At 39.5% G+C, this 18963-nt stretch overlaps 3 protein-coding genes across 5 annotated transcripts; all 3 read left to right on the top strand.

Annotated features, from left to right (window-relative positions):
* The first annotated feature begins 187 nt into the window (after positions 1–187).
* rps9 (ribosomal protein S9) lies at positions 188–2250 on the top strand. The gene is made up of 5 exons (XM_068324806.1): positions 188–230; positions 811–923; positions 1032–1154; positions 1339–1525; positions 2000–2250. Exons 2-5 carry the CDS (start codon positions 827–829, stop codon positions 2175–2177), a joined length of 585 nt encoding a protein of 194 aa, XP_068180907.1. The 5' UTR covers positions 188–230; positions 811–826; the 3' UTR covers positions 2178–2250.
* Positions 2251–2443: 193 nt separating this feature from the next.
* mboat7 (membrane bound O-acyltransferase domain containing 7) lies at positions 2444–9884 on the top strand. Of its 2 annotated transcripts, none has more exons than XM_068324787.1 (9): positions 2444–2537; positions 4177–4256; positions 5236–5365; positions 5924–6050; positions 6148–6304; positions 6663–6858; positions 7175–7327; positions 7465–7641; positions 7904–9884. In XM_068324787.1, exons 2-9 carry the CDS (start codon positions 4181–4183, stop codon positions 8307–8309), a joined length of 1422 nt encoding a protein of 473 aa, XP_068180888.1. In that variant the 5' UTR covers positions 2444–2537; positions 4177–4180; the 3' UTR covers positions 8310–9884. The 2 variants fall into 2 exon arrangements, with proteins under 2 accessions (XP_068180888.1, XP_068180889.1); XM_068324788.1 differs by having other exon boundaries at positions 2481–2537; positions 4174–4256.
* Positions 9885–11245: 1361 nt separating this feature from the next.
* On the top strand, positions 11246–18801 carry tmc4 (transmembrane channel-like 4). Of its 2 annotated transcripts, XM_068324769.1 has the most exons (16): positions 11246–11380; positions 11510–11696; positions 13132–13280; positions 13383–13532; positions 14160–14245; positions 14357–14502; positions 14578–14725; positions 14817–14975; positions 15065–15222; positions 16507–16633; positions 17017–17114; positions 17210–17393; positions 17484–17614; positions 17860–18015; positions 18169–18247; positions 18373–18801. In XM_068324769.1, exons 1-16 carry the CDS (start codon positions 11326–11328, stop codon positions 18463–18465), a joined length of 2106 nt encoding a protein of 701 aa, XP_068180870.1. In that variant the 5' UTR covers positions 11246–11325; the 3' UTR covers positions 18466–18801. The 2 variants fall into 2 exon arrangements, with proteins under 2 accessions (XP_068180870.1, XP_068180869.1); XM_068324768.1 differs by having other exon boundaries at positions 17210–17614.
* Positions 18802–18963: the final 162 nt, after the last annotated feature.

The raw sequence follows: 18963 nt of genomic DNA, 5'->3' as shown, positions 1-18963 counted from the left end.
ATATGTCAGCAGACAAGTAAATGAACACATACGAGCAATCCTTCTGGAAGACGTCCGTATTTTTCGCTGCAGTACTCGGTCCGACCAACAGAGAGCAACAGCATCAAAACTCCGACGTTCGTTCGGGAAACGAGAGGCATGACGGGATATGTAGTGTTTTTTGAAGTCGTATAAGAAAAAAGCAGACTTCCGTTAACGTTCTCTTTTCTGCGCGAGCCTGAGCGAGACAGGTACGGTGTTAGCTACTTGCTACTCTACGACTCAAAATTCATTGTTGGGAACATTCTCTAAAATGAACGAATGCAGCAGAAGAGATTATAGTTTCATAGCAAAGATTTGTTCAAGTAATTGGCGCCGTATCTTCTATTGGATTGATATTGCAAGCTACTTTGGTTCGCTAAAGCTAATGCTAGGTTACCACGTTGAACAACGTGGTGAGGAGACGTTGCGGCCTGGTTGTAGCAATGACCAATTACCGGTTTATAAAGTACATGTTTTTTTGTTTTTTTTTGGAGTAATAAACGCATATATTGGATATTTTCTATCATGAAATGCAAATTGATAGTTTTTCATAGAGGTTTCATGTTTGATGGAAAAAAAAAATTTTTTTTCTAGTTTCAGGAAAGGTTCATTATCAACCGCTGAGAAAATTATTAATGAAGGCTCGTAATAGTTGCCTAACAATGTCGTTTTGCATTTGCGTAGTTGGTGAAATGTAAAGGCAAGCACATTTGAATGCTGCTGTGTTAGTTCTGCATTATAATTAGGTGTTCTGTTCATTTCCATTGACTGACCCATGTCTTGTTACAGGCACTACTAAGCCGCCATGCCCGTTGCTAGAAGTTGGGTTTGTCGCAAGACTTATGTCACTCCCCGTCGTCCTTTCGAGAAATCCCGTCTCGACCAGGAGTTGAAACTCATTGGTGTGCTGTGTTTTTGATTATTTCTGATTAAAAGTTTGTGTATGACTTGTATGCTTTAGCCAAACCTGGATGGAATGTGGATTGTAACCTGATTTGTGTTAATTCAAGGCGAGTATGGACTGAGGAACAAGCGTGAGGTGTGGAGGGTCAAGTTCACATTGGCCAAGATTCGCAAAGCTGCCAGAGAGCTGCTGACTCTTGATGAAAAAGATCCCAAACGTCTGTTTGAAGGTATGGAAGAACAAGTCCAAATACAGATTTGATCAGTGTATTGGCCCATGATTTAACTATGAACTGTCAGACTTAAAAGTGGTGTCAAGAATTCCTCGTCAATGAGGCCGATGTATTCAGATGGTCATATGGACTATTTGTGCCTCCTTTCGTAATTGATAAATGGCTTCTTTTGTTTATCCAGGCAATGCTTTGCTCAGACGTCTGGTGAGGATTGGCGTGCTGGATGAGGGTAAGATGAAGCTTGATTACATCCTGGGTCTGAAGGTTGAGGATTTCTTGGAGAGGAGGCTGCAGACACAGGTCTTCAAGCTGGGTCTTGCAAAGAGTATCCATCATGCCCGTGTCCTTATTCGCCAGAGGCACATTCGGTAAGTTCCAAGTCTCTTAAACAAAACAAATTGGACAATTTTTTTTAAGGGACTCATGAAACTGTTGATGCTTCGTCTTCCATCAGAGGATGATCAACACGTAATGCTGTCCATTGACAACAATTAATTTCATCAAGGTCAATTCGGTATCAAAACCGTATACCTTGTCAGTAAACATTGCCCAGAGCCAATCCTGCCACTGAGGGCTTCTGCTTGACCACAGAAGTGTTGTGGTTGTTTGGTAAGTTTATGGAGGATTGCACCTCGGGCAATTGTAGTATTTACTACACATAATACTCAGGCTGATGATTTAACTATGAACTGTCAGACCTAAAAGTGGTGTCAAGAATTCCTCGTCAATGAAGCCTGCAAAAAAATGCTTGCATATGTGTGCATAAAATGACTTACAGAAAAAAAAGAACTTGAATCTGAATCAAGGAATCTAAAAATCCCCTCCATTTTCTGTGTTGGTAGTGTGCGTAAGCAGGTGGTGAACATCCCCTCCTTTGTGGTTCGCTTGGACAGCCAGAAGCACATTGACTTTTCCCTGAGGTCTCCATATGGCGGTGGACGCCCAGGCCGTGTCAAGAGAAAGAACGCTAAGAAGGGGCAGGCTGGAGCTGGAGGAGCTGACGATGAAGAGGAGGATTAAGAAGGATGTCATCCTGGAAGTATTGAGATAACTTCTGTGAAAATTTACAATAAAAAGTTTGTTTCAAACAGAATACTTGTTTCCTTGTTGATTGTGTGTATTGCATTTTTATACAGGTCGTTACACTTTAGCAAAATCCATAAATTAATTTCCAGTATCTACACTGGAGGTGATGTTTTCCTACACTTTCAGTAGGAAATGGTACAGTCCATAGCCTGGTAGCGGCTTCCGTACACCCCTCTAAGTGACGTCATTTCAAACCAGGAAGTAAATCGCATTCCGATAGGATGATGTGGAGAACGCAGCACTGCCGGATATAGCAGTACATAAAAGTGGATTTACCAGTCCTAAATCCGTTACGTGAGTGATCGAAAGCTTTTCAACATAAAGGACTATTTGTTCGAAACTAAATTAAAATGATTAGTTTGTGCTCCATGCTAACGTTAGCGTAGCTTGCCAGTATTGTTGCGCAAGAATTAAGAGTTGTTAAAACATGCTGTTTTTGGCCTTGTTTTCATATCAAAAGGAGATGAAGTAGTCAATGGTCATGTTATTCTGTTAGACTTTGTTAAGTTTATCTGTGGCTGAGAAAAGGCAATGTGTCTGAGGGCTGATCGTCCTTCGCCTGAGAAAACAATTGAAGTTCCAACTTAAGGATTTACACCTAAGGCAGTAAATGAAACCAGTGTTTCATCCTTTGGAATTCAGACGAATTTCTTTTGGCAAAACGTTCAAAATGTTCCATGTTACAGTGTGCCGCTTAACCGACTCAGTACAGAAGACCCGCATGGAGATGACTGGCTGGCCAAAAGATTGTTGCTACCTAAAATCAGCCACACACTCTCATATTTTGTTGGACCACATTCAGCTTTGATGACTTCATGCATTCCCTGTGACATTGTTCTGATGAGCTACTGCAACATCACAAGAGTTATTTCCATCCATTGATGCATTGTTTTTTTCATCAAGATCTTTCATTGATGATGGAATCTGACCGCTAGGCAAAGTCATCTCCAGCCCAAGATTCTCAATGGGCTTAAGGTCTGGAGTCTGTGGTGGTCAATCCATGTGTAAAAATGATGTCTCATGCTCCCCGAACCACTCCTTCACAGTTTCAGCCCAATGAATAATGGCAATATCTTCTTGGAATTTGCCGGTCAGGTTAGGTCCAGGTTCAGCAACAATATGTGTCCAAAGAATGAGGTCAGCTGACTACGTGAGTATGCAGAATGACCAGGTTATTCCATCAATGCATTTTATTTCTTCCCTGATGGCACAGGCATATTCCAAGATGACAATGCCATGATTCATTGGGCAGAAATTGTTAAGGAGTGGTTTGGGGAGCACGAGACATCATTTTCACACATGGATTGGCCGCCACAGAGTCCAGATTTAATCCCGTTGAGAATCTGCAGGATGTGCTGGTGATGGCTTTGCCCAGAGGTCAGCTCCCACTACCATCAATGCAAGACCTTGATGACAAAATATTGCATTGTTGAATTGAAATAACTCTTGTTTTGGGAGTTTGGCGTGTCTCATCAATCAGTTTAGACCAAGTGGATGGGCGAACTTTTTTGTTTGAAGTACTCTTCTTGTTTTTTCTGTGTTTTTTTCTGCACACAAAGGGAATGCATGCTATAATCAAAGCTAAAGGCGGTGCAACAAAATATGAGTATGCGACTTTTTTTTGGTGGCAACATTTTTTTTTGGCCAAGCAGTGTATGAAGACGTCTTAAAGAGCTGGCAATAGTTACTGCAGCTAAAGTCCAATAAGCTTCATCACAAACCTGGCAAACGTCACAGTTAAAGAGTAAAGTTACAAGAGTAAAATCAAACAAGTCTATTATCTCTTAAATGTAGGCATATCTGCTTTAATTTCTTTACTACAATATTTTCGAATACAATACAAAGAATGAATGAAGAAGGATGAAGTTCTCAGTGTTTCTTGAGCAGGTGTGTAGGCCTGTGTGTGACCACGTCTCTACTTCTGTGCCAGCAGAACAATGTCCTCTGATGAGCAGGTCTACTTGGGGATTCTTGCTGCCTCCATTCCTGTTGGATTTGTCTTTCGTTACCTCAGTGAGTATTTTTATTCGTTTATACTGTTTACTGAAGTGGTGATATATGATCTGAATTTCTACTGGCCAATGCTGTTCTTTGAAGATAACATTTAACAGTTATTGCATTACCTTTTTTTATTGCTGAACAAGAAATTATCAAAAATTGTGAATTATACATTCTCACAAGGTGGGTGACATCTAAAACTATCATTGTAACTACATAATTTCCTTCGGGTTAAATAAAGCATATATCTATCTAACTTCATGTTTTTAATGAGGAGGATGTTGCCCTTCATCTACAGTAGGAGTGTCAAACTCATTTTCACCGAGGGCCATATCAGCATAAAGGCTGTCCTCAAAGGGCCAGATGTAATTAATAAATGTAACTAAATGTAATTCAGTATAATGTAAAGTAAATGTAACTACTCCTAAATGTTAAATAACTCTGAATGTATTACTCATTCAAGTTACAGACATTACAGTCGCACAGAATGTTCATGCAACTGTATGTTTGTTTGTTTCTCTGTTATAGCATAAATCCTTTTAATTTGTCACATTATGAAACCCACAGAACTCCATCAATCAAGGATCAAACTATCCAAGAGAATAAAAGCAAATAACATCAAAAACATGTTAGGACATTAACGTAGTTCAAAATGTATTCGTCAAAGTTAAACTGGGCTTTTTGGGAAATTTCGTTTTTGGTTAAAGCACACTTTTGGCCAATTTATTTTTAGACACTCTATTTATTTACAGACTTCTTTTTGATCATTTTGTTATCAAGGGCCACTTAAAATAATGTGGCGCGCCACATTTGGCCCCCGGGCCTTGAGTTTGACACATGTGATCTATAGCCTCAATCCTCAAAATACTCATGATCATACACATTCTGATGTGTGTCCATGTGTTAAGTTTGTCCGCATGCTTAATGTCCTTCATCTCATGTCTTGAGTTTGTATGATGTTGGGCTTCTTGGTTGATCGTTACTTGTATTTCAGGTCCGGCAGTGAAGCAGGTGGCGGCTCTTCTTCTGGGCCTTTCTGTGACCATCGCCACATGTCAGATCCACACACTCCACTCTTTGGTGACAGTGATTGGAACGTGGATCATTATAAAGAGCAGCTGGCGGTGAGACATAAATATTACCATTTCAGGTTATTTCCCTATATGACACACACTATTAGAGCAAAGGTGAAGACAGTAGGCCTATAATATTATAGTATAACATAATAATATTATAATAATAACATAATATAATATAATATAGGCCTATATTATTATCTTTTTCGTTGATTAATTTCTAAATGACTTCCTTGTGTATGGTTATTTTAAAAGGAATTAAGTGTTGAAAATTTGAGAAAAATTACCTTTACGATTTCCCAAGATGAAAAATTAATTATACATCAGCAAAAAACAGGCAAATTCTATATGCTTTCATTTAGAAGCGACTGAAATAATAAATCAGTTAATTTACTTTCAATTCAGGCTTTGAGCAGAGGTGCTTGTACATGGATGGCATCTCCCGCACATTCTTGTTCTTCAGATTTATGTACTGTATATCCCAGTATGCATAGGTAAAAGTGTTCGTTTTCCCATAAATGTTTGTCATGTCTTCCTAATTGCAATTTTATTTGCAAACACGAAAATAAGTAAGAAAGTCTCATGTCTCCTCTCTGTGTCTGCCAGGCTTGCCCCGGCGTTGAGTCTCAGTTGGACGTTTCTCTACCTCCTCTTCTTCCGACTGGTCACTTGGTTCGGTCTGCCGCAGCCGACACCTTTTGCCAACGCTGTCCAGCTTCTTCTCACTCTAAAGGTACAAAAGCCTCAGCAGTGGATACATCAACTGTTGAGCAACATGTCTTTACATTTATGTCTGTTTGTTGACTGCTGATGAATCTTTCTGATTTTAGATGGTGAGTCTCGCCAATGAGGTGCAAACTTTCCATCTGGAGAAGAAAAAGGAAATTAGCTCTTTTGCCAAGTCTCCTGTGATTGGAGGCCTGTCACAGGAGCCTTCTCTGTACGACACTCTGTGCTATAGCTACTGTTATATTGGTATAATGACCGGTAAGTCTCTGGAGATTTCGCTCATCTTGTGTTTGTGTGTGAGCTATTTGTATTCATTCGTGTTGTTGGAGTTGATTTGCTCTTGCACAAATTCTAACTCTTGTGTGTCTCTTTGTCTCACTCTCCGCCTCTTGTCCAATATTGTGTGAGTCCACATCATTTTCAATATTGTTTGAAATTTCATCTGGTTTCCACGTACCTGTACCTTGGCTCTTTTTGTTTTTTCACTCCTATCCATCAACACCTTCTCTTTCCTCACCTCTTGGCCCTTTTTTCTTTTCTTTCCTATTTTTTTTACATGTTTCTTAATGTCTGTTTTCTCAACACTCCTTTAAGTTGTCTTCCCTTCTCCTCCCAGGACCATTCTTTCGCTTTCAAACGTACGCTGACTGGCTGAAGCAGCCGAACCCTCAAGCCCTTCCTGGTTGGGTGCCGTGTCTTCAGCGTTTGAAGCTTGTTCCCGTCTACGGCGCCACATTCATCGCCGTCAACTCTGTCTTTCCACTGAGCTACGTCCTCACTGACGACTTCCTGGATAGAAACTTCTTTTATAGGTATTGTTATATTGTCAAGTATATTTGCGCTATTGAACCACAACAAACAGATTGTAAACTGTAGTTGTACTATTACAGAGGAAGGTAAATGAAACAAACAAGGATCGCATAAATGCAGAAATGCTGCCATTTAGGAAACTAAGAAAAAATGACCATCAAGTCAAAGATTACAGACTCGGGAAGATTTATTAGATACTTAGGTTTAATTGTGTTGTTTGCTATTCCTCTATTTGTTTATTAAGATAGAGGTAAGTAAGTATGTACATATCAGAATCTAAAGGATTGTTCCTCCATTGTTCTCTTTCTCTGTCACCAGGTTGTTCTACATGATAGCAGTATTCTTCGTGTTTAGGATGCGTTTCTTTGCAGCGTGGTGTGGAGCCGAGGCTGGCTGCATCATTGCAGGTCTGGGCTGCTATCCAGAAAAGGCATTGTCTAAACCTGGAGGAGGCCCCAGTGTCAACTATAGGTACGTTAGCATGGAACTGAAAAGTACATTAAATCATATGTTGGGAAGTCTTTGCGTGTATGATTGCTCATTCATAAATCATTATTTCATTTTTCTTATTTTTAAAACTCTTTTTCAAAATGTTCCCTCATGTTCAGTCCTGATCCCGCAGAGGAAGAGAAATATGACTTCAAGACCATCCAAAACATCGACTGTTACAACACCGACTTCTGTGTGAAGGTCCGGCACGGCATGCGTTACTGGAACATGACAGTGCAATGGTGGCTGCATCACTACATCTACCCTAATGCCCCCTTCAAATCCTACACTCTCAGGTACGACTTAATGTGTGCAGCAATTGTAAGATATCAGTAAGCATCTCCAGAGGCTGACTGGTAATTCAAATTGTTTCCTGAAATATAGAGCACATATATGCATTTGTTTTTTATTATTTTATTTTTATATATTAACTCATATCCTGGTCATAGCTTAGTGTCTTAATTTTCTACCTGAAATTAATTAAAAGTGAAAAACATGAACTCCCACAGTCATGATTTTGTTCAACTTCAACTTCTCTTGTTTGTCTGTGACTCTCAGGGCCGGCTGGACCATGTTCATCAGCGCCTACTGGCATGGACTACATGCAGGCTACTACCTCTCCTTCCTCACCATCCCCCTGTGCATTGCAGCCGAGTCTGCCATGGAGGCCTCTGTCCGAGTTAAACTGGGGCCTCGTGGACAGAGCATCTTCGACTGGGTTCACTGGTTCCTGAAGATGAGGGCCTACGACTACATGTGCATGGGCTTCGTGTTGCTGAAGGCCACTGACACCATCAACTACTGGATGTCCATCTACTTCATCATTCACGTCATTGCTGTTTGCTGCATCATAGTCGGCAGGGCGCTGAAGGGAGGGAAAAAGGAAGGGAGGAAAGTGGACAAGGAGGAGAAAGGAGAGAAAATAGAAAATGTCAAAGATAAAACTGGAGAAAAAACTGACTGAATAGAATTCTAAAAAAAAAAAAAGAACTGGTCTGATAGAATTTTAATTCATGTCTAGAGTGAATTTCTAAGGTTGACTGCAACAACGCTCATCTATGAATCTAACAAAGTACAGGTCAAATTGGATTTCTTGTGGGGAAATGTAAGGACACAGTTCGTTTTCATTTCAAATGCAGTAAATCAGATAAAAACACAACACTTCAAAGATAGTTGTAAATATTACAAAGTACTGGGAACATTGGGAGAAGAATGTTTTGAGTTTACGGAATGTTGCTTGAATAATGTGAGAGGCAACTGGTTTGTAAATAGTTCATTTGGGCCGTCATCTGTGCGTCTGCCTGTACAGGTACGGGTTACATTTCAGCCATGTTTACACGTTTGAGTGGACTGTTTTACTGGTCAACAGTGTTGAAATTTGAAAGGAGGCAATCTGATACATCAAACCTTTACATAACGTTCGTGGAGTCGTGGTGTAATGAATTTAAACAAGAAGCCAACTGAATGTGATTAAATCGAGGCATTCCAGGATTTCAGAAGTAACAAAGCAACAGAAGCAATATTATGTTTCAGCACATTTAACCTACAGTACAAAGTTACAAACAGTATCTCATCCGGTTCCTGTGCCTCTGTGACGATACCCAGAAAAATTCTCGTGTATTCACTGTGACAACCAAATAATTCTACTGCCATTTTGCATCTTGTTGAGTTTTTGCATGGAGAAATTAAACTGGTTTAGGTTAGTAGCAAAACAACATGTGGGTGATGTCTGCATCGCTGCCTATTTACATTTTTCAGATATGATAGACTTAGTTTTTTCAAACAAGTTATTCAGCATTTTATCATTCCTGTTTGTATTTGCTGAACAGTTCTGTGTTTACGCCGTTGAGACTGTGTATCCAAAATGCTTTCAGTATTTCCCTCACCAATCCTAACATTATCCGTATCATTTCAGGATCATTATAAGTTTTTATCACTGTTGATTCTACTTATGAATGTGCTCGATAAAAGATTTCACTGCCACCTGTTTGTACTGCCATCATGAATCTTTCAGAGTTTGGACCAAACATTTAATACAAAAGTCACATGTTTCACATCACAAACTGCCAATGTGAAAATGTGGGGAACAGCAGAGGAGAATGATAATTATGATCATTATTATTTATTTATACATATCTTCATGATTAAAATGTCATGTAATAAAATTTCCTGATTCACCTCTGCCAAAAGCTGGGAAATGACTGAGCTATCAGCCAGCCCTGACCTCACGTTGTTCATTAGTTTAGGAAACATGGAGAATTCACTCCTGATTTGTCTTTGTTTTATATAAGTGTGACTGACAGCAGAATTGTAAGGTCTTAATCACCAAATGTGTTTTGTGAATTATTGATTTTGGTTTTTGCCTCACCCTCTGTTTGCCAAAACTCATCCCTTTGGTTCCCCTTTTCATTATTTGATGATGTTTCTAGTTCGTTGTTGATCGCTGGTCCTTTGTGTTTTGCTTCATAAAAAACACCCAACTGTAAGACTTCCTCCTTTCTGACAACTGTGAAATACATAACAGCATTTCCTGTTATCATCAATGTTTTATGTTTTTTTTTCTTCCTGCTCAGATTAGGTGGGAATTATTTGTTCATTATAAAAGTCACAATTAGACTTTCCTTCTTTTGTCAGAGGGGGATATTTTTAAAGATCCAGAATTGGTGAATTCAAGCATTCCTGAAAAGTTGTCTCACTTCACTTTATTGGATCCTATGAGTTAACGCCTGTTATGTAGTTGATGACATCACATTAAGGAGACTAGATGGACCATCACTGGAAGTTCTCCATCTGCTGAAGTCCAACAGCACCTCTGGATTAAATAAAAAACGTAATCCATGTTCAAACAAGACGTGCACCATCTAAGAAGCTGCCCTGACAGTTTTTAGAGTATTTGAGATGAGATGAATCATGACAATTGACCGCTTCCCCTGGAATAGCTACCGATTTATGCATACAGCTTCAACCCCCTGACTGTCTGACAGAAGTAGAACTATTTCATCGTCCAGTTAGCGTGAGAGAAAAGAAAGCCCACAGATGTTCCAAGCAGACACCTGAAGTTGGACAATAACATACAGTATTTGAGGGAAACCCTCTCACTTCTTAGGCTAAAGGAAGGGTCACAGGATTCAGTGGTTCAGTCTTTGTTCAGTGTTACACTAAGGTTCATCAAAATCTGTGTGGTAGCTTATGTTCAATTGACAAAAATTAAAAATCATGATCCTGAATTCCTCACACACGTGCCCGCACACACACACACACACACACACACACACACACACACACACACACACACACACACACACACACACACACTTCCTGAGTGTGTGTGTGTGTATTTGTGTTTGAATCCATTTCGTCATTCAGATTTACTATTTTCCACCTTTGTTGGGTTGTTTTTCGTGCCTTCATAAGCATTCAAAGTGTCATTACACTTGAGTAACTTAGAAACCTATATCCGGTATTGTGAAGAAAATTTTTTTCCTGGATCCACATTTCATCAGCATCTTTTATGTTTTCTTTCTTATTCCATGCTCAACTATACCACAAAAAATCTGTTCAGTATTTCTGTGTAATCCTGTTTGAACGATCTTTTTGGCAGCAGCAACACATTTCTTCTCTGGCGATTTTATGATAATGTATTAGTATTTGCACATGTATATTTAATTTGTGTTTGTGTCACTTCTGTTAAACGAAATTCAGTTTCCAGCACCGTGCAGATAACTCTGTTAACCTCCTTGTTTGATTAAATTCAAGTTTTTACTCCACGCAGAGTGTGAGCGACTGAACTGAACTGTCCCTTTAGAAATAATGGGTTAAATCATACAAGGAAGTACCTGTGTGGTCATTAACAAAGGGAGTAAAGTCCATGAGAGAAGACAACAAGGAAGGGTTGCCTAGATAGAAAGCAGGGCACATTGTTCTATTTTGTCTGTAAAGTAGCAACAGAAGAAAGTTTTGTGTTGAGCTGCTGCCTAGAAATGGCCGTTGAACCCCAGAGACAAGCCTCAATCGGGGAGTATGACGGTACTGAAGGTGTGTCTGTTAGCTAATATTTGCTCTCTTCAAATAAGTAGAGAGTAGAATCAGTTGAATGTGTGAATAAGCGAATGCTGACATGTACTGTTTCATCATTTCTGCCTTTAACTTGACCTCTTCCTGCAGGGTATGGACACCCAGGGGACCAGCAGTCACTGAGGTCACGGTGGGCTTCGTCTCGGGTGTCCGATGAGAATCACCATCAGTTCAGCCGAAGCTCGACCCCTACAGACGACGATGAAGAAGTCGACAGTGGGGGACCCCGGGACCTCAGGAGCAGTCCTCTGCCCATAGCGCTGAAAAGAGCTGTGAGGTACAAAAACTTCTGACAGTTTGGTGGCAATTTCTGACTTAAAGATACGCTCCAGCCTTATTCTAATACATAAAAATAGGGATTTAGAAACTTTGTATATAGTCTTTAATAGACAATACTCATAGAATGCTAGATTCTGTCAGGGCAGCCCAGTTTCCCACGTCTGGTTGGCTTTTCTCAGCATCGCAGAAATTACAGCATGTTATAAATTTTTAGGACAGCTGCTTTTCTCGCCTCGGTTCACTCACACAACCATGATTGTCAACTCGGTACAGGTGGCTGTTTCTGCAAATAAAACCCAATAGACCTTCCTCTCACAATACCAGCTGAGTGCCATACATCAAACAGACAGGGAGTGAGGGAGTAGCTGGTGAGCACAGAGGAACATATAGCGTCTATAGGGACAAATAAGTCCTTTAGGAGCTGGTGGAGAGGAAAGCTCACATTTTAAATGAGCTTTAAAAATTCCCTCCTAGAACAGCTGAATACAACAACAGGCCTCTGGTGTCAAACTCTGATCATTCTGTGCAGTGAAGCAACACCAAGCAATACACAGTGTTTTCGTGGAAGAGGAAATTCATATTTCAAATGTTATTTAAATACATGTAAAGCATACTAATGTGGCACATCCCCAAATCAATTCTGTAGCTGCTCTAAAGTCTCACACACATATGCATCATGACTGGCACTCTGTTATCAGGATCACAGCAGCGTTAGCATTCATGTAGGAAAATTAAACAGAATTAAGATAAAATAAATTGTGTTTTTGAAGGACTGTACAATCACAAAAACAAACTAGAAAAAAACATAAAAATATAAAATACAGTAGTTGGGTTTGCAGTTGGGTAATGCAGCATATTTAATTACTGGTAACGGAATGGGATGGAAGCATTCTTTATGTTTGAGTATAATAGTGGGAGAGAGTGGGAGGCATAATGGAGGAAAATACATTGGATTGTGAACATAATTATTTTTTTAATTATTGGAATTCCTGATCGCCACACAACACATACATAAATATAAAAAATCCAGCTAACGTTTAATTCATCATTGTCTTAAAATGTCCAAAAAATTTAAAATGTTCTGAAGAACATTGTTATAATGACATGTTATAAATACAGAAGACACAATATTTTTGAAGACAAACATTAAATGTAGGTTAATGCTATTTCATCATTTGGTATTACAAACTTTATTCTCAATATAAGTTTTCCCTTTTATTTTCTTCTCAAAATGTGAACAATCACCTGCTGTTTGATGTTTGACTTGCTCTTCAGCTTTATGCACACACTAAATCCTGCCAGTTTGAGCAGATCACTCCTGTCTTTAGAGAAAATATATTAGTAATGAGATATCCATATGATGAGGTATACCAAATTATTGCATCACACAGTAGTTACTCTAGAGCAACAAAAGTGTAATTTGTCCATTACAGGCAGGTGCAGCAAATGCAGGTGCCAGTGGTTTCCAGGAAGGAGTCTTGGAAAAGGAAGAAGGTCAAATCTTTGCGTATACTCAGAGACAACACCAGAGAAGTTCTCTGTTTTTTCATACTGTGGAGGAAATCTTTGCAAAAGATTGGAGGTAGAGCTTCAAGTCTGGATTGTTGTGTGTTTGTTAGAGTAAATGGAGATAATACACCGTATCCCTAGCTTTAGACTTAAATTTTTGTCTTTTCACACACAGGGAATTTTGGAGGTGGCGTCCAGTCCTTCTTCATCTTCCTGCGGTTCTTGGTCCTGCTGAATTTTGTTTCCTTTCTTCTGATCGCTGGATTTGTTTTCATTCCCAGTGTTGTCTTCAGATCTGTTGGGACTGGTCTTGTTAACAGCACTGGTAATAGGAACGCCACAGTCTATGGGTTTTCTTTTAACTCAAATCCTCTCTAATTTAAACATGAGGACCTCTCAGAGTGTAATGCATCAGTTTCCAGGCAACAGCTTGCCCAAGTCTACTACTACTGCAATGACAACAACACTAGCTGCAGGATTCCCTTCAGAAATAATCGAGATAAATATTCACTGGTACATGAACAAGATTTTTTCCAAAACAGTATACAAATAAAAACAGATTCATCTCTATGTGTGAAATATAAATAGCATAATGTTCTGATGTTATCACACCTTACCAGGAACTGTCCTACATACGCTACAACCCTAAAATGGATTTTTTTTCATATTCACATGAGAACACATCAGTATTTTCACAAGGTGCATTTTTCATTTTATCAAACATAACAGGATTCTGGTTTCATCTACAGTACGGGACTTTATAGAGAAAAGCATCCCCTATCCCTGCTATGAAGTCAGCCGCATGGATTAATTTCATAATCACTGCAGTTATTATTCCTAAAAACATTGAGAGGACTTTATCTTTAGAAAGATGCAGGAACGTTTATTTAATTCTTTAGCTCTAACAATGCATGTAGATGTCGTAAAGCTTTCCCACTGTGGTCTTTCCTAGGTCCAGCAGAGTGTATGGATTACAACCCCAACTCTCAAGGCTTGGTCTTGTTCTATAATTACATCCTTGACTTACTTTCAGGAACGGTGAGAAACTGCAGCAGCGTACTGGCCTGTGTAGATTTAAGGCTTGTGTAATGTATGGTATGTAATGTATCAGAACAGCATGATGTTAAACATAAAACTTGTTTTTTCCAGGGTTTTCTGGAGTATACATACATGTTTTATGGCTACTACAACAACACAGTGGTGGAGGACGGGAACTTCTCGTACAACATCCCTCTTGCATACCTCCTCACTGCTGTCTTCTATTTTGCCTTTTGTTTCATTTGTATAACAGCACGGTAGGTGTCATTTTGTATTGATGTGCTGTCTTAGTGATGGCTCAGACAGTTAATAACCTGGCTGTCGTCACACAGCCTGGGTACTGCAGCTCGAGTCGCCGTGGCAAAGGGAGGTCACACTGTGGGCAACTACAGCATGATAGTGTTCACAGGCTGGGACTACGGCTGCCTTGGAGACCGGGCCACCAAACTGAAGCAGAAAAATATTCACTACCAGCTCCAGGTGGGAGGAATGTGGTGAACAGTATTTGTTTAATCATTCCCTGTATGTGACATACTTTGAGATAACAATGATTTCTTCTGTTCTCTGTCAGGTGGATCTGGAGGAGGAGAGCCTGAAGAAAAGGGCCGCCACTCTGACTTTGGTCCAAAAAGTTATTTTATACTCTCTTCGTGTTTTGCTGTTCTTTCTCGCACTTGGGCTCATTATAGCAGCGTTCTATGGCATTTTCATAGCTACTAACTTCAGTCAGGTAAATAATATCAAAGGCAGGTGATGATGATGATGATGATGATGTCCTTAACATTTGGTTGACCTTTCGGCCCCTCTTAACTTAAACAGGAAAGGACTGACCAGGATGGCATCCTGGGTTTGATTTTTGAGTATCTACCTTCCATTGTCATCACCGCTGGAAACTTTGTGGTGCCGCTGCTGTGTGAGCAGATCGCCTTAGTGGAGCGGTACACCCCCAGCACTACTGTCATAGTAGCACTAATAAGGTTTGTACTGGTGTCTCTGTAACAGTGTTTGCTTTGCTATTAGTTCATTTGTGTTTGTAATTGATGTTGTTGAGAACATTGGTGGAAAAAAAAAAAACATCAAACAAATTTTAATGAATCTTCTTACAAATGGAAAAAATAGCATCATTCAAACATCAAACTCTTACCAAGTTCCAACATAACAATCAAGTGGAAATTTGTGTCCAAGGAGGAAAGCAGTGTTGCAGTGGGTAGCTGTTCCAGGTTCTAGTCCTTTCTGTGCAGAGTTTGTTTGCTGTCCCTTGTCTATGTGGCCCCACAATGAGCTGGCGTCCTATCCAGGGTGTACCCCACTTCTCGCCCATAGATGGCTGGGATCTTCTCCAGCAAACTTAGATAAGCGACTATAGACAAGGAAATTATGATCATCTCATCTTCAAGAAGACAGAAGAATAGATGGGTCCAAGATTCTCTCCCTCCTGAAAATAACATTTTGAGTTGGCGCAGCTAGACAATGACCTCTATAATATATACATGGCTTCAGTTTAAGTATAAAAGGTAAACCAAACGAAAAAGTCAATTAAGAGTTACATACCGTTATGGGCTCTCAAAAAAGCATGTGCAATCGATCATACACCCTCAAATATTTGCTGTTTTTAAATATTGCTGCTTAAAAATAATAGATCCTTGAGTGTTAGTTGACAGCAACCATGAGCTAAGACTTCTTCCCACAAGTAACTTTCCCATTTATAGGCAGCAGCTGTAATTATATTCTTTCACCATCATGAAAGCATTCACTCACAACTTGGATCCATTGGCTCTGAACAAACAAATGGAAAGAATCACTTACCTCCTCATGAGGAGATATTGAAACCATCTGGGACATTTGGTGGTGGAATCACTGATTCACAGAGGTTTTAAATGTGTTAAAAGTGAACTCACATTTCGCATTGCATAATCATTTGTGTTCTTTGCATATTATCTAAAAGTTCCATTGGGTAGCTCATGAAAAGGTTCAAAACTTAACCTAGAAATGTCATGTGGTGGTATAAAGTAATAAATTGTAAACATGAGTGTAGGTCACTATTATATGAACTTCTTAAGGAACAGCTGATATCTGGTCTGTCACATCATCCTCAGAGGCCTTCCTGACCTGGTCAAATTGATCTAAGTAGAAACATGTTAAAGTTTTTAACCAGATACCTGTCAACACTGCTTCAGTATCTTCAACTGCTTAATAAATAAACTCTGATTGTGTTGAATCATCTAAAGGAGCTTGTTTGATAAGATATTTCCCCTCCCCAGGGCCGTGTTCCTTCGTCTGGTCAGTCTGGCCGTCCTTCTGTACACCCTGTGGCGGCAGATCACCTGCGAGGGCGACACAAACAGTGGTGATTGTAATCTGTGCCAATACAACTATAAAGTCTACCCGGTAATTATTTTTTTTAAACACATATAAAACCTTTAGATCAGGCAAGGGGAAACTACAGCCATTAGACTTCGTAATCTGGCTCGACAAACTCATTCAAACTATATCATTCATTCATCTTCAATACCCACGTCTTTCACTGTCGTGGGTCGTGAGCAAAGAAATCTGTTTGCGCTTTATTATATCTACACATTAGAGACATGAAGTAAGCCACATCAACTCGTGATCTGTTGATAGTATGTAGTTTCATTTAAAACATGTAAGTACCAAACATAAAATTACAGAAGAATAACTTTTAGCTGTATGAAATTTGCCAGCAATGAGGGCATAAATGTAAAAATTGAGGAAATCTGGTTCCATCTTTCCATACTGGCATCTTCATGCAGTGCTGGGAAACACGTGTAGGGCAGGAGATGTACAAGCTGACCCTGTTTGACTTCCTCATCAACATCGCTCTGCTCGTCCTGGTGGAAATCCCTCGAAGGTGAAAACACTGCAAACAACATCTGTGTAATAGTGAGACATTGCATAGTGAGGCATACAGCCATGGGACTGTGGTGTGTTTTTAATGTGTGTCAGGATGGTGGTGGATAACTGGTCCAGTAAGCTGGCTCAGTGGTTGGGTCGGCAGGAGTTTGTAGTTTCTGCCAATGTCCTCGGGCTGGTTTACGGCCAGACTGTGGCTTGGACTGGAGCCCTTTTTTGCCCCCTACTGCCTTTCATCAACACTATCAAGTTTGTTATCCTCTTCTACATCAAGAAGGTAAATACGTCATTCTGTGAAACTTTCACAGAATGGAGTAAATTACAATTGCAGTACTTTGGTTTTCTCTTTAACTCTTTTTCTCCTCAGGTCACCCTCTTCTATAACTGTCGGCCAGCCCTGAAGACATTTCGATCCACCACCTCCACCTTTTTTTTTCTGGTGGTACTCCTTTTCGGCTGGGGTATGGCCATGGCTGCCATGGTGTACAGTGTTGCTGCGTGAGTATTTCTCTTCTGTAATGATCTTTAGGGAATTGTACTTTATTTTAGAACTAAGAGTGACAAATATTTGCTGTGACAAAGGAATTACAGTAAATTTAGAATTTAGCTGTGCACACCAACAGACGAAGCTTTTTAAGGGGACTGGCAGGATTGGTTTTAAGTCTTGGCACGACAGAATCACTGAAAATATTTTTAATGGTCTAATACATCATTGAAGATAAGTGTTTTTTCTTTTCACCCAGGATTCATCCATCTAGGGGCTGTGGTCCTTTCCGTTTCTTGCCCAGCATGTGGATGATTGTTCCAAACTCTTTCGATAACCTCGCTGAAATCACACAAACGTTTCTCTTCTTTATCGGTTCGCAAGCCTTCTCCATTCCTCTTTTTGTGTTATTCTGGTGAGTGGTCTTGTTCTCTCTGTAGGATCCTTACTCTGGAACATACAGTACTGTACTTAATTATAAATATAGAATACAGCCCACACTCTACATTATATAATCCTTCACGGTCTGTTTTATGGTGTATAATCATGCCTTCTTTCTCCCTAACAGTGTGATGTTGTGTTATTTTGTTGCCTTATCATCTGTCTATGGGAAAAGTGTTGCTCTGCTAAGAGCTCAGCTTAAACTGGTAAGTTGAATTTTGTCTGTATCCTGTATTGTTAAGCAAATATTTATTCGCACTTTGAATCTTGAGTTCCTAGTACACAGAAGTATTCAGTTTCATTAACGCACTTGTGGGTCTTTAACTTGCAGGCGAGTCGTGACAAGCAGTTCTTGGTCAAGCAAATTGAGGTGCTGAGTCAACAACTTCAAATACCAAAACATGCTGCAGCAGCACAAGACTGAACATAGCATAATCAACTGTTAAGGTTTTACAACCTACATTATTTCTTTTAACATGAAACGCGGCGAGGGATCTGAAAACACTGTACTCAATGTACAGTATATGTGAAGTCAGCTTCCATATAATGCTGACTTGGAAAGAAGCAGCAACAAAGCTAATCAGCTGAACATGTTGTTACAATGTTCAACCTGATTATTATTAATCTGCTGGTTGCATAAAAGCACACATAAAAACCATGCAGTCTTTCTTTGTTTGTAATGAGATATTTTACTTGTTCTGTCCTAAAATGCAAATTGCATTGCATGTATTTTTATATATAGAGTATGTAATAAAAACTAAAAGGCACTCAGAGAGCTCATACTTCTGTCAACACCACAGGTACAAAAACAAAATAATGTCTAAAACAAATTCAAATTACATTGAACATCATTATCACGTTTTCTATGTCTGGAAGTTGTTATTGAATTTGAATGACCTATTTTTTTATTATTATTATTACA

Source organism: Antennarius striatus, chromosome 9 (assembly GCF_040054535.1).
Source record: "Antennarius striatus isolate MH-2024 chromosome 9, ASM4005453v1, whole genome shotgun sequence".
NCBI lineage: Eukaryota > Metazoa > Chordata > Actinopteri > Lophiiformes > Antennariidae > Antennarius > Antennarius striatus.
The sequence above is the reverse complement of the archived record's forward strand: the minus strand, read 5'-3'. Positions and strand labels throughout refer to the sequence as shown.

What these genes read in the sequence shown, in the direction of transcription:
- rps9 (XM_068324806.1), top strand. Translation starts at nt 827, where the DNA reads ATGCCCGTTGCTAGAAGTTGGGTTTGTCGCAAGACTTATGTCACTCCC. An exon ending in CCAGGAGTTGAAACTCATTG is followed by an intron (nt 924 to 1,031) that starts GTGTGCTGTGTT and finishes TGTTAATTCAAG; the next exon opens with GCGAGTATGGACTGAGGAAC. An exon ending in TCCCAAACGTCTGTTTGAAG is followed by an intron (nt 1,155 to 1,338) that starts GTATGGAAGAAC and finishes TTGTTTATCCAG; the next exon opens with GCAATGCTTTGCTCAGACGT.
- mboat7 (XM_068324787.1), top strand. Translation starts at nt 4,181, where the DNA reads ATGTCCTCTGATGAGCAGGTCTACTTGGGGATTCTTGCTGCCTCCATT. An exon ending in TTATATTGGTATAATGACCG is followed by an intron (nt 6,305 to 6,662) that starts GTAAGTCTCTGG and finishes TTCTCCTCCCAG; the next exon opens with GACCATTCTTTCGCTTTCAA. An exon ending in GATAGAAACTTCTTTTATAG is followed by an intron (nt 6,859 to 7,174) that starts GTATTGTTATAT and finishes CTCTGTCACCAG; the next exon opens with GTTGTTCTACATGATAGCAG.
- tmc4 (XM_068324768.1), top strand. Translation starts at nt 11,326, where the DNA reads ATGGCCGTTGAACCCCAGAGACAAGCCTCAATCGGGGAGTATGACGGT. An exon ending in TTCATTTGTATAACAGCACG is followed by an intron (nt 14,503 to 14,577) that starts GTAGGTGTCATT and finishes GTCGTCACACAG; the next exon opens with CCTGGGTACTGCAGCTCGAG. An exon ending in TAGCTACTAACTTCAGTCAG is followed by an intron (nt 14,976 to 15,064) that starts GTAAATAATATC and finishes TAACTTAAACAG; the next exon opens with GAAAGGACTGACCAGGATGG.